Source organism: Mustela nivalis (assembly GCF_964662115.1).
Source record: "Mustela nivalis genome assembly, chromosome: 13".
Taxonomy (NCBI): Eukaryota; Metazoa; Chordata; class Mammalia; order Carnivora; family Mustelidae; genus Mustela; species Mustela nivalis.
This window is the reverse complement of record NC_139032.1, coordinates 51,322,212-51,335,490: the sequence shown is the minus strand read 5'-3', so window position 1 is coordinate 51,335,490 and position 13,279 is coordinate 51,322,212. Positions and strand designations below refer to the sequence as shown.

General features: G+C 42.6%; 1 protein-coding gene across 2 annotated transcripts in view; it reads right to left on the bottom strand.

Annotated features, from left to right (window-relative positions):
* TEK (TEK receptor tyrosine kinase) overlaps nucleotides 1-11,881 on the bottom strand; it is a 95,235-nt gene extending 83,354 nt beyond the window's left edge. For both annotated transcript variants that reach the window (XM_082696759.1, XM_082696760.1), the window contains exon 1: nucleotides 11,421-11,881. In XM_082696759.1, coding sequence (XP_082552885.1) covers nucleotides 11,421-11,472 — 52 coding nt within the window. In that variant the 5' untranslated portion in view covers nucleotides 11,473-11,881. The remainder of the gene's footprint in view (nucleotides 1-11,420) is intronic.
* Between the last annotated feature and the right edge of the window lie 1,398 nt (nucleotides 11,882-13,279).

The window sequence follows — 13,279 nt, the reverse complement described above, 5'->3', positions numbered from 1 at the left end:
AGCCCATCCACTGAGAATGCTCTGCAGTGCACCGTCCCAAATTACCCAGTCCCTAGTCCCTCTCTTTACGCTGCCCCTGCCTCTACAACTTTTGATGTGGTTGAAATTCCCTTCACCCTTGGCCTCTCGCATTGAATGTCTTCAGTTTCCTCTTCCTCTACCCATTTCACCCCTTAATATAGGTGTCCCCAGACCCACTCTGCTGTCTTCTTCTTGGGCAATCTCATTCCCTCACACAGCTTCACCCTACAGTATTAATGACTCCCGGAAGCGTCCCTACGCTGTCCCTGCCCACTCAGCCCATCTCAAACCAAATTACCTTCTCTTCCCCACTCATCTCCCCAGTGGTATCCCCTGCCACCTCCTTCAGTGTGCCCTGGAGTATAGCCACATAGAACCAGTGTGCCAATGATTCTAAAACTTTCTATTCCCCGTTTTCATGCTTTTCCTCTGCCTGGAACGCTCTACTCCTCTCTTTCACTCCTGATTTTCCATAAAACATAATCCTATTCATCCTCCTCAAACATCCAGGATTACCACTCCCCGCCCCCCGCCCCCCCGCCGCCATTTCCCATGCTCCCAATGTCTGCCTCCATTAAAGAGATTTTCGCCCAGCAGACCACAAGGCACTGGAAGTTATGTGCCTCTTTTCACTATCTTTCTAACTGCATTACCTAGCAGATTCCCAGGACATAGAAAGGGCTCAGAAGAAGTTAGCCTGAATGTGTGACTATCACTGACAGATCCATTCCTCCCCTGGTTGACAATGACTCTTGGCTTGCTAGCTGACCCCTCAGCCTATTTTCATGGATTCCCAGTATGCCCAAGGGGTATCTGATTTATTAACAAATGCCCACTTTCCAGGCTTATTGGGAAAAGCAAGATTAGAGTCCTAGACTGTCCTTGAGTCAGGTTGATCACCACAGATGCCTTCACTTTGCTCATCTCACTTGGATAGTATTAATTATATACCTAATTATTTTCTATTTTTTATTTGGACACACAGAGCTCTGAAAAAGATTAGCTAACTAACTAGAACGATGTCTCCCAAACTGCATAATTTTATGTATGATAGTCAGATTCTTACTGACTCTACATGCTGCTTGTACAATTATTCTATTAACCATTCTCTTTAACTCATGTTTTCTTAGCTTTGTATTAAGAATATTCAAAAAATTGGTATGTCTGGGTGGCTCAGTTGGTTAAGCAGCTGCCTTCGGCTCAGGTCATAATCCCAGTGTCTTGGGATCAAGTCCCACATCGGGCTCCTTGCTCAGCAGGGAGACTGCTTCTCCCTCTGACTCTGCCTGCCTGTGCTCACTTTCTCGCTCTCCCTCTCTCTGACAAATAAATAAATAAAATCTTTAAAAGAAAAAAGGATATTCAAAAAATTATGACTGATATATGTATAGATAAATGTATAGATATATGTGTGTGTGTGTGTGTATATATATATATATATACCGCATCTATTTATACTTACATATAAAAACAAGTAGATAGTTTTAGAATATGTTTCCAAGAGCTACATCAAATTATTTTTTTCTGGCCAGCAGTCATATATACAGTACACTTAGGGAGGCAATGGCTAGAACAATTAAACCAATGCAAAAACCATTTATTAAAGCATTTCTCTGCCAGCCAGTATACTATGTCTGGTGCTTAGAATATTGAAACACCCAACACAGCTCCCAGCCTAGTGGACAAAACAACAAGTAAACTGTTAATTATAATTTAAAGTTCTAAGTACGACGACAGAAGCAAGCATAAGGGTGCCTACATGCAACCCCTTTTGGGCATGAATGCAAATCCTCCCCATCCCAGCTCTCAGGCCAGCTCCACCTGCAGCAGCCACTTCTGAGCAGACCTCCACCAGCTAGCAGCGGATGTAATCTCCAAGTAGCTCACCCAGAGCCCATGTGAGTCCATCTCATTTCCTCTCCTGGGACTTCCTCTGGCTCAACAGCACAGGACACCAGCAGTAACTCACCAGCTTCTTGTATCTACAGAACCTTGCACAAAGGGGGAGGATTGCAAAGGATGAATGCCTCTCCTTTTCCCGTGCTACAGGTGAACAGTCCTGAGTCTCCTTTCCTAAGGCTCCTCAGGATGCCGGCAGGATCCAGGATCCACAGCAGGAACTCGCATGATAACATGTCCTAGTACAGCTCTGCTCCCTTCATCCCTCACTTCTGCTCCCCGAGATCACTTCCCAGATAACCTACCTACGCATGTGCCTTTGCCTCAGGCCACATTTCTGATGGAATCCCAGGCAAGGGCAGACCCAAACCCATGCAAGAAGGTTCAGGGAGAGTTCTTTGAAGACATGACACTGGAGATAAACCTTGAAGCATGAATAAGTCAAATGAAGAAGGGAAGGGGAAGAGGGCATTCTGGGCAGGAGAAACAGCACAGACAAAGGCAAAGAGGCTTGGAAGTGTATGTTTAGAGATGGCAAAGAGCCTGGAATGGCTGAAAGACACATCCAGGTTAGCATGAGGGACTGAGAATCCCAAGACCCTGGTGAAGTAGGCAAAGACTGGCTCCTGAAAAGGCACTGATTACAACCAACGGCTATTTGCACCCTGCTGTCTGAGTCTGAAGAGGCAGTAAGAAGGAACAAAACAGGTGGACATTTAAAGCAACCCCAGAAGACAAGAAAGCGCTTTCTAGACGTGAGGGCACTAGACATAAAGAGGAATTAAGAGTAAGAGCAGGAGTAATTGGAGCAAAGACAGGGGTGAAATGGGAGAAGAACTACTGTCACAAACACACATGCACACTGACACACACACACATTTAATCTAGTTGGGTCCAAAAATTCAATAATGAGCTTGGTCAAACATGAGGTGACTTTTATTTGGAATTGACAATTCCACCATAAATCACCAAGAACTAGGAATTAGGTTTGGGATAATTGAGTGGGACTTATAGATGACAAATCATCCTAGACCCTCTGTTCGATCAAGACAAGAGAGAAGAAGGAACTGAGGGCTGGCCAGAGAAAAGTGAGGAGCACCATCTTGCTACCCAGTAGAGGCACTGAAAGGAATTCCCCTACCTGACACTCCAGATTTTTAGCAAAAACCCAAGAAACCACAGCTCTAAGCTCTCTCTTCTTTCCCCGAGACAAGGCCAAACATGGGATACGAAGGCTGTTTCACCCAGGGAAGATGGGGAGCCCCGTCTGGCATAGAATAGGAGTTGCCTGCCCTCACACAGATGAACTTTGAAAAGACTGGCATCAAACAATGTAAGAGTCTGCAGCTCTGTTTATAAGCAAACATTTAAGAGCATCTGGTTTTGCTGAGTACGGATCATGTACCAACACTATACTAAGTATTTTAAGTAGTATTTCTTTTAAAATCATTACCAAAACCACATGAAGAAGTGTGGTCGTCAGCCTCATTTTCCAGGAACCAGCCTGAGGTAACGGGGCTTCTCAGGACTATTCACTTTCGAGAGACAGAAAAACATTCAAAATAGTGGAAGCAAATGAAGGTGACTGGTTCCCATAACTGGAAGGTACAGGGTTGGGTCTCTGATCTAAAACCACTGGACTCAACACTCCAGTAAGCGCAGAGCGCCTGCCATGGTTCTGTTCTCTCTGCGTGACTGAACTCATTCTCTCCTGCCAAAGACCAATTTCTCTCAGCTGGTAGCTCTGGGTGTTCAGTGTCCTCACTGGACAAGGAGAACCTCTTGCTCACAAATTCCCAGAGAAAGAGTCTAACTGTCCCTGTTGGGTCATTCTTCCTCCGTCGGAACCAACTGTTGTGGTCAGCGGAGGGCTACCCTCTGCAATCAGTGATTGGCAGTCCCATCAGGGTCACATGGAGGGAACTAGTGACAGCTCTTGAAAAATAGGAATGCTAAGCAGTCCAAAATAACACAGGTCTTAGTTTTTAACCTTGGGCGAGTCACTTTTTGAGCCTCAGTGTTACCGTCTATTTAAAAAATAATATTATCTATTCAGCAAGATTGTTGTGAGTTAGGAAAAATCCTATTAAATACTTGCCACAGAGACACTCAGTCTATGGTAGTCATTTTTGTTATCTGGTACTGTTACTGTTTTGTGGTTGTTTTTGACAGAGGGATCAGAATTGATAGCCAATCCCAGATTCCCAGATGTCTAAAGCAGTCCTGTCCCCAGGGCGGAGTCCCCTTTGGCTGTGCAGCCAGACGCCTTGCACAACCCAGGCCCCGCGTGCCAAGGTTAAGCTGGTTCACCATCTGACGGCCGCAGAGCTCGGAGTGCCTCCCTGGCCCCAGCAATGTCAATACTGCCTTCCTGACTCCGCCTATTGTATCTGGAGAAAAGTGGCCCAGCATTGTCTTCCAGCACTCCCCCCAGGAAGCATGATATCACCCTCTAACAAAGGCGGGAAAGCTGACAGATCTGCTGAGATGGGTGTGACCACCATATACACCTCACTGGTCAAACTCTGAGCAAGGGCAGTGGCCAACAGAAAGCTAACAGCAGCCACCCAGAGTGTCTGGCCGCCGGACAGGCTCCCCTGTCATATCCATACCATGTCCCACAGAGAACAGCGGGGCAGAAGAGAGGAGTGTTGAAAAGAGGAGTCTCTCCACCTGGCAGACCCACGCCCCCACACCTGCCCCTGCTGCCTTGGTAAAGAAACATGGAGAGAGGGATGGTCAGATTCCTGAAGGGACAAGTGGAGGTAGTGGGGGGATGGGGTGCAGAGGAAAGCAGGCACAGATCAAGCTAAAAAACATTGTGCACGTGTACTAGGAGTTAAGGAATAGTCTGGCCAGACTGGTGGGAACTCGGTTATCAGTTTGAAATTCCAGAAATAAGGGAGGCAACTTTAGACATTCCCTTTCCTGAAGGCTGGGAGTGATGCCAACTGATCGTCTGACATCCCTTCCAGTTCTGGTCCAGAATGTTATGAGTGCAGCTGGTGTTCTGTAAAACAACACACCGATACTCTGGTCCCCCCACATCAAGCCCGGGGGCTGTCACTCTGCTGTCCCCATCCTACTCTCCTCTTCTTAAAAAGCTCTTCTTCTTTAGCTACTGCCTCACCAATTCTCTAAAATTCCAGAAAAGAAATCTGATTGGATTTACTTCTCTTACCAACTCCCTGACTGCTTCTTCATAGAACCCTTGACTTCCTCTTTTTCATCCTTTAATTTTTGTACACATCCATGACCATGGCTTCACTTCCCATAAACCAAGGTTGCCTATGCCTCAAACCCTTGCTTGCCCAGACTCCTTTATCTAAGCTTCAGACCCAGAGAGCTCAATTTTGCTAAATATTTCCCTTTTCATGGAACCTCAAAGTGAACATGAGCAAAATAATGACGGGCTCCGTCTCAGCTCATCACCAGCCAGTTCCTTCTGCCTCCTTTCCCAGCACTGTGAATTTTACCACCGTTACTCAAACCCAAACCACGGAGCAATACTTATTCTGTCCCCTATCACTCAATCTCCCAAATGCAATGCATCACCAACCCTTATAGCTTCACTTCCTTACAATTGGCAATAATTGGCAATAGCCACAACTATTTAGGAATTCTTGCAAAGTGAGGAAAATCTAACCTACAGATTGTTGTGAAATATTATTCATTTTATTCATACTATGTTTAGCAACTCATGAAGTTGACATTCTATGTTTTCAGACATTTAATTTAGATTTTAAAGTTCCTTTTTTTAAAATTGAAGTCACTAATAGTTTTTGTAGCTCTTGAAAAGCTTGATTTTCTAGGTATCCCTATGGTACCATTTATCACATCACATAATTCATCTGCCTATACTCTTCTTTCCTACTAAAATGTGAAGGGAGAAAAAAATGACTCATTCTTTTTTGCATTCCTCATAAGTAGTACAGTACTTGGCATAAACTAAATCTTCAATGTCTTCCTTGACCGAAATGATAGTTGAGTAAAGGAATGAATAAAATGAACAAAGAAAAGGTGGGCAAGAACTCAAAAATCTATTGAATAAAGAGTCTATCTTTCGGGTGAAATTCAATAATAGTACAATATCTAATATTAGGTAAAGGCCAGGTTAGACCCATCTTCATGAATTTTTTTTATGTTTCGCATCTAAGGGAATAAAGGAATTTTCTTTTGACCGTGTTCACATCATATATATATAACATAAACTAACATTTTAAGATTTGAGCAAATACAACTTGCCATTTACATGAAATTGATTACTGTCATCCAATTATTTGTTATTTTTGTCATTATTATTTACTTCACTGTGACTAAAACCCTTTCTACAACATTCCCTCTTTCTTTCAGGCCTGCTGTGGCATACCAACAATTTCTTATTATGGCATATTAAACTCTATCCAATAAAGATTATTCAACATCAAATGCATGTGTTATGGAGAATAAAAAAAGAAGTAACATCTCTTGCCAAAAATGTTACAGGCTAATGTACTAAATGCATGTGCCCAAATCACAAAGACACAGCCTCTATGGTAAGGGAACTGAGGATTAGGGGAAGATCATGGAGGAAAATTTGGCCTAGGCAGGTTGAGTTGAATATGTGTTTGTTGAGTAAGCATGGAGAGTGTCCTTTCCAAATGGTTGGAGGAGCATAAGAGCCAAGAGGAAGGAATGCATAGATTGTAGAGATGAGCCTGACTGAATGCAAAGAGCCTAGAGCAAGGATGAAGAGGAGTGAGGGGAGGCACTGGATAATAGCCCACATGGATGGAGACGAACATAAAACTTGTGGAATTAGATAAAGTTGATGTCTTTTAGAAGGAGAGTACCTCTCTGAGCAGTGACTTCCCTACATGCTGGAGAATATCAAATAGTCTTGAACTACCACAGAGTTCCTCATAGAAACACTTATTATTACTATTTATTATTATTATTATTATTATTATTATTATACTTGCTTCATTTATTAAGGAAGTTCTTACTGGCTAAGCTCTCTATTTGCATCACATGCTGCTCATAATGACTTTGGGAAATAAGTCCTCTCATCCACGAAAGAGGAGAAAACAGCGGCATTGAGAAATCAAGTGACATTCCCATAGTCATCAAATTTGAGCTTAACCCCAGATCTGTGGTTTCACAATGCATACTCTTCACTGTTTCTCCTGTTTTTTGTTGTTTGTTTGTTTTGTAGCTCCACCTCAGTCTCCAAGAGTAGTGGCTTCAGAAGCGTCATCATAGCACATGTACGCATACGCTGTTTTTCCTCATAAGGCATATTGAGTTAAAATTCAGGAAACACCCAGGTTGGTTTCACTGGGCAAAGATGTTGTGGCTTTTCTGAACTCTTCTTCACTTAAATGATCAGGGAAGAGCCACAAACAGTAAAATGAAAGGGATGTAAAAGAGAAGTGTCTTCAGACGATCCTGCTAGAGGATCACCCCATCTATGCCTCAAAATTCTCCAGTATGGGAGTTCATTCATCATGAGGATGGTGGTCCAATATTCAGAAACTTTCTATCAATCAAGCCAAACCCCCTTCTTCCTTGTATGCTAGATCTAGCAAAATACAATGTCAATCTATGGTGTCTTCTCTATGGAAAACCTTAAAAATTCATCTCTTTTCTCCTGGCTAAATATTTTTCTAAAGCACTTACCTTCTTGCTTGTCCACTCTGTTTGCTGTCAAATTTCTCAGTCTCTTCAGTGTTTAATAGATATTCTCTGAGCAATAACGTGACTACTTTTTTTTATGTTTTTAAAAAAATATTTTATTTGACAGACAGAGAGAGATCACAAATAAGAGGAGAGGCAGGCGTGGGGGGTGGGGAAGCAGGCTCCCTTCTGAGCAGAGAGGCCAATGTGGGGCTTGATTCCAGGACCCTGAGATCATGACCTGAGCTGAAGGCAAAGGCTTAACCCACTGAGCCACCCAGGCACCCCAAATGGATAAAGAAGATGTGGTATATATATACACAATGGAATACTATGCAGCCATCAAAAGAAATGAAATCTTGCCATTTGCAACGACATAAATGGAACTAGAGGGCATCATGCTTAGCGAAATAAGTCAATCAGAGAAAGACAACTATCATATGATCTCCCTGATATGAGGAAGTGGAGATGTGACTACCATTTTTTTTTTAAGATTTTATTTAATTGACAGAGATCACAAGTAGGCAGAGAGGCAGGCAGAGAGAGAGAGAGAGAGAGGAGGAAGCAGGCTCCCTGCTGAGCAGAGAGCCTGATGCTGAGCTCGATCCCAGGACCCTGGGATCATGACCTGAGCTGAAGGCAGAGGCTTTAACCCACTGAGCCACCCAGGCGCCCCGTGACTACCATTTCTAATGTGGACCTTATATTTCTACTAAAGTCAACTGTTGCAGCTTATCTATTACATTTCTAGTAAACAGAGTACATGTTGGCACCTATGAATTGTGTGTATCGCCAAAATGTAGGTATTATTCCCTAGAACTTTCAACAAAACAAGACTCTCTCACACTGAACATAAATACATACATTTTGGAAACCAAACTTCACATTGATCCATTTTAAAATGCTATCTTTTGGGTTTGGTCCACTTATTCATCTTAGAGAAATCATCTGAATACAGATTCTGTGGCCTAACCAAGAAGCCATCTACAGGGAATAAGCAAGTTACACAATCATACACATATCTTTTTAGTAGACAAATTTATAAAGTCAGAAAAATTTGGAATCCACCCATATGACTCCCCCAGAAGACACAGCACAATCTTCTGAAATGGACTTGGATGAGTACTTCCCTCCTCGAGAGAGGTCTTAAAAGAACCAGAACTCTTGCAGGAAGCTCTCCCAGCATAGAGCTGAAAGGGAAATCCTGACATTTCCAACAAAGACAATGCTTAGGAGGGAGCATCTGTGAAGAAAGCAAAACTCCTCCCTGTGAGAGTAATTCCCAGGTGTGTCTCTAGTCCCAGCTTCTGGACCTCCACCCTAGATTACTCAGACCCGATATAACCTTCCAAGACCAGCCCTAAAGAGAAGGTTCCATCTGGGACCACTTCCCTGACCTTGTAACCGAATTTCCACTGTCATTCCAGACAAGATATCCACTATTAGAGATAATAGTTGTTATTTAAAATGCCAAATGAAACAGGAAAGAGATATGAAGGCACACTACTAGAGACTTACCATTGGGTTGGTGTTGATCGTATAGGACATACTATGATAAAGCACAAAGAATAATATATTTTGTATTTCTGCATATACAATTCTTTAGACTAAACAGCCTGACTGGAGAGAATGGGAAAGTAGGGAAAAGCTAGTGTGTTTATGAGAACTTGTTTGGAAGTTGGCCATGATTCTCCATTGGGAGGGGAAATCTCCATTCTCCACAATCTAGGGAATTCTTCTGAAAATTATAGACATTTTTCAACCCCTTATGGGTCAGTATCTGCCACCCAGAACCACCTTCATTGAGGCAAATGTGACATATTGTTTCAGTCCTCTATGTCCAAAGAAAAAAGGAATCAGAAACCACCCACTGGAATAGAGAAAGAAATGCATAAGCCGTAAGTCCCTTGTTCCATTAAGTGGTGCACGACTGGAGTTTGGTGTAAAGAATGGCCTCCCCACGCCCCTCCCCCCCCCCCAAAAAGAATGGAGTCCTATGCTTATAGACATGATCATGCTGGATTCTTGTGGCAATGACCAAGCATTGTGTATCCATGTCCATGGAGGGTTATACTGGCAAAGTAAGTTAGGATTCCAATACAACAGACCTTCCCCAGAAACCAACTTTGCTAGTGTCACCCTTTCTTTTCAAAAGGAGCATGAAATCCCTCTCTTTGAGCCTCTCCCTGTTGAAGTCAGGGCTATGTTTCCAGGAAACTAAGGTCTAGACACAGAGCAACTATTTCAGCCACATAATTTTTTTTTGTCTGATTTTATGTCTAAGTTTATGCTGCAAAGTACCATGATCCAGTCACTTTGAGGGGGAAAAAATGAATTAAAACTCTGTGTGTGTGTGTGTGTGTGTGTGTGTGCGCGCGCGCGGGCGCGCGCGCATGTGTGCACACACAGGTGATTTAACTTATAAAGTATCTCAGAGCAACTGTAGCCCCCTGGGCTTTGCCTTATTGTAATCCTTGGCGTAGAGTAGTTCCAGATTTCATGTTACTGATAAATATGTCACACAGAAAAGAAAGCAAAATAAAAATGGAATCATGGTAATTATTTGTTTTAAAGGTGCCTATTACTAGAGAAATCAGCATTTCTATGTTAATATAAATAATTTGTACAAAACACTGAACCATCTCAGCAATTTATATTACACAGTCTTAAGAATATTATTAAATCCTCAGTATAATTGGGTGTTGAAAGCAAACTGAAAAGCTATAGACAAATCACCTGCAATTCTTTTATCTTGTTGGATTAATTTTTTGACTATTTAATATAGTATTTCAAACATATAGAAAAAGATGGAAATAATGTAACACATACTTGTGTATGTTCGGATCCATTTCTAATAACATAATATAGGCTGCACCATTGAATTCAGCACATTTTCCCAATTTGATTTCCACTAACAATTCTATTTTCATTACAATAATTAGAATGTTTTCAAACTAAAAGGGAAAAGCTGCCGGCGATTAGAGTTGTGATTTGCACGTCAGGATTTCATTCCACTCTCAGCCAGTTTCCCACAGAGTGAGGGAATAGAAGAGGCATGCCACTATCTGGAGATCTGAGCGACAGACAGACCAGATCCAAAAACACCCAAACCCACCATTTCTTAGCTCTCCAGCAGCTTTCGATACTCTCCTGTGCTCAGGGATCGGGGTAACTGCCCCAACTTTTGTCCCATTGGGATAATGAAGACTTTATAAATTACTACATGCCAAATATTTTTAAAAATCTAACAAAAATTATAAAGTCCTGACCCCAGCTCTAAGAGAAAAAGAAGAAAAGCCTAGCCTTTGGCTGTTTTGCTTAAAGTAGGAGGTGGATAGATATGAAATCCTTATAGAAAAGCGTTTTTGTTCTCATTTAAAAATAACAATCTGCACATTGCTGTAAGTGGGTCCCATAATTCTCCGCATGAATTTCATTTTTTACAAAATTATGGGCGTTTTTTTTTGAAGCAGGTAATTTTTTTTTTTAAATAAGGAAACAATCCCAAATGAGGGGCAGTCAAATAGTATATCACAGTAAGTGGATCTCTACAAATAAAGTGACCTGCTCAGTTCTCAGAGTCTGCAGCAACACAGGTGGCAATTGCGCAGAAGGAAAACTCTAGAAAAATCAGTTCAATGCCGTAAAGACATTGCATTTCAATCCACACATAGATTAAATGGAAAGTCCTGGAGAAACAGTGCTGAAGCCACAGCTGCCCCTTGTTAACTAGTACTAACAGCTGGTGAGAAAGCCCAGAATCACTAACTCTGTTAAAAACAAACAAACAAAAACAAAATAAACCAAAAAAAAAACTAAATTCAGAAAACAAAGCCAAACCTTACCAGAAAGGAGCAAGCTGACTCCACAGAGAACTAAGCCGGCTAAAGAGTCCATGCTTCCCCAAATCTCTCCATCCAGTTTCCACAGATGTGCATGAGGTCCCAAGGAGCCTTTCAAACACACAGAGGTTTGTGACTTTCCATTCGCATGTTCTACTAGGTCTTGTTTACAAGTCAGAGGCAAGAAGGAACAGCACAGAAGCGGGCTGTAACAGTCTCATTTCTGTCTGAGCACAGGGAGTTTTAAGTTCCTTTTTCCTGTTTCCTTTGTAGATTAGGATGGGAAAGGCTGTATCTTAAAGGCATTTGGTATCTGCAGGGCTGGGGGCATGGCAAGCCCTATCCGTCTTGCAATTCATCAAAACACTTCTCTATTGCTGTTGCTTCTGCCGCTGCTCTTGCTGCTGTTGTAGGGGTAGAGGAATTTTTGTTGGAAGTGTGGGTCCTGGTCAGCGTTTTCAGGAACAATAGGGGTATCCTCTCATAGGCGGGAAACAGAATAACAGCCCTCCACCTATGGATGGCATGCGGGGGGGTGGGGGGGGAACCAGCCCTTCTCAGCCTCCAACAACAAACGCCCTCCGCCCACCAGGTCCACCTGGGCTCCCTGACAGAGGGGCTTTCGGGTATGGGGTGGGGAGGAGTTTTGGCTTTTATTTTCTCATTTTAACCCACGTGGTTTGCATTGGTAAGAGAAGGTTTCCATGATGAGAGAACACAACCCAAAAGCAATTCATTTGGGTAATTACCGGTGAGGTCAACGCACAATGCAGCCCCGGAGACCAGAGTCCAAAATTGTCGGCCTGTTTTCCTGCACACAGATGGTTACATTTCTGGCCAAGAGCCCAAAAATATCCATGCTACTGGCTATAGCTTTAATTTTTATTAACAATTTATCCGAAGGTGATTTCATTTCTTAAAGCACTTCATCTAGAAGAGTTTTAGTGATGACAGGAATTTCATGGTTCTTGGCCAGTGGTGTTTCAGAAGCAAATTATACACAAAACTTTACAAATAACCTCTGTCAAAACCTAATATAAGTGATTCAATTGGGATAAAAATAGCATTCATAAGACCAGAGAGACCACATAGGCCAAAAGGAAAACAGCCCTTGGAGTAACCATAGCTGAAATGAGATCAGAAATGCTGAACTGATCCAGAAAATCATTTTTCCCTAACACAAACTGTGACGTCAGGACAGAATGTCAGTGTTCTTGTTCATCACCCTGCCTTCATGCTGGAGGAAAGAGCGGTCTGCTCCTCCTGACCTGCTCACCACAGAAAAAGGCAGGCGCTTGTTAGCCTTGCCTCATTTCTGTCCCAGGTTTTATCACATCAGTGATGATCTTGAGAACCATGGATGTTTCCAGTCTGCTCGGGTAGAAAGGCGCAGGCTGTTTTCGAGCAGACCTGAGTTCAAATACTTACTCAGCCACATATTTACTTAATCTCTTGGAGTCTCCGTTTCAACAGCTGTAAAACAGCAATAATATCTCCAATGGGGGGATTTTTGAGAGGATTACATGAGGCTGGCACAGTGCCTAATTCATAGAAGGCTTTCGTTAAATGTTAGAGTATTCATTTCCTTGAGTCTTTTCATTCAGTCTCTGATTTCCACCCCAAGCAATTTCTCCGAAAGCCATTCTCTCGTTTTATGAAATGGCTTTAAGTTTGGTGTTGTAAAGAATCAGGCTGGGAGTCGGGGATTCTGGGCTCTTGTCCCAGCTCTGTTCTTCCTGTGAGACCTTGGACGAGTCATTTCCCACCTGCAGGCCTCAGTTTCCTCAACTGTAAAATGAAGGATTTGTACTGGATGTGACTAATTTCCCTCTGCTGGTAACAGTTCATAAGTCTAAATGACT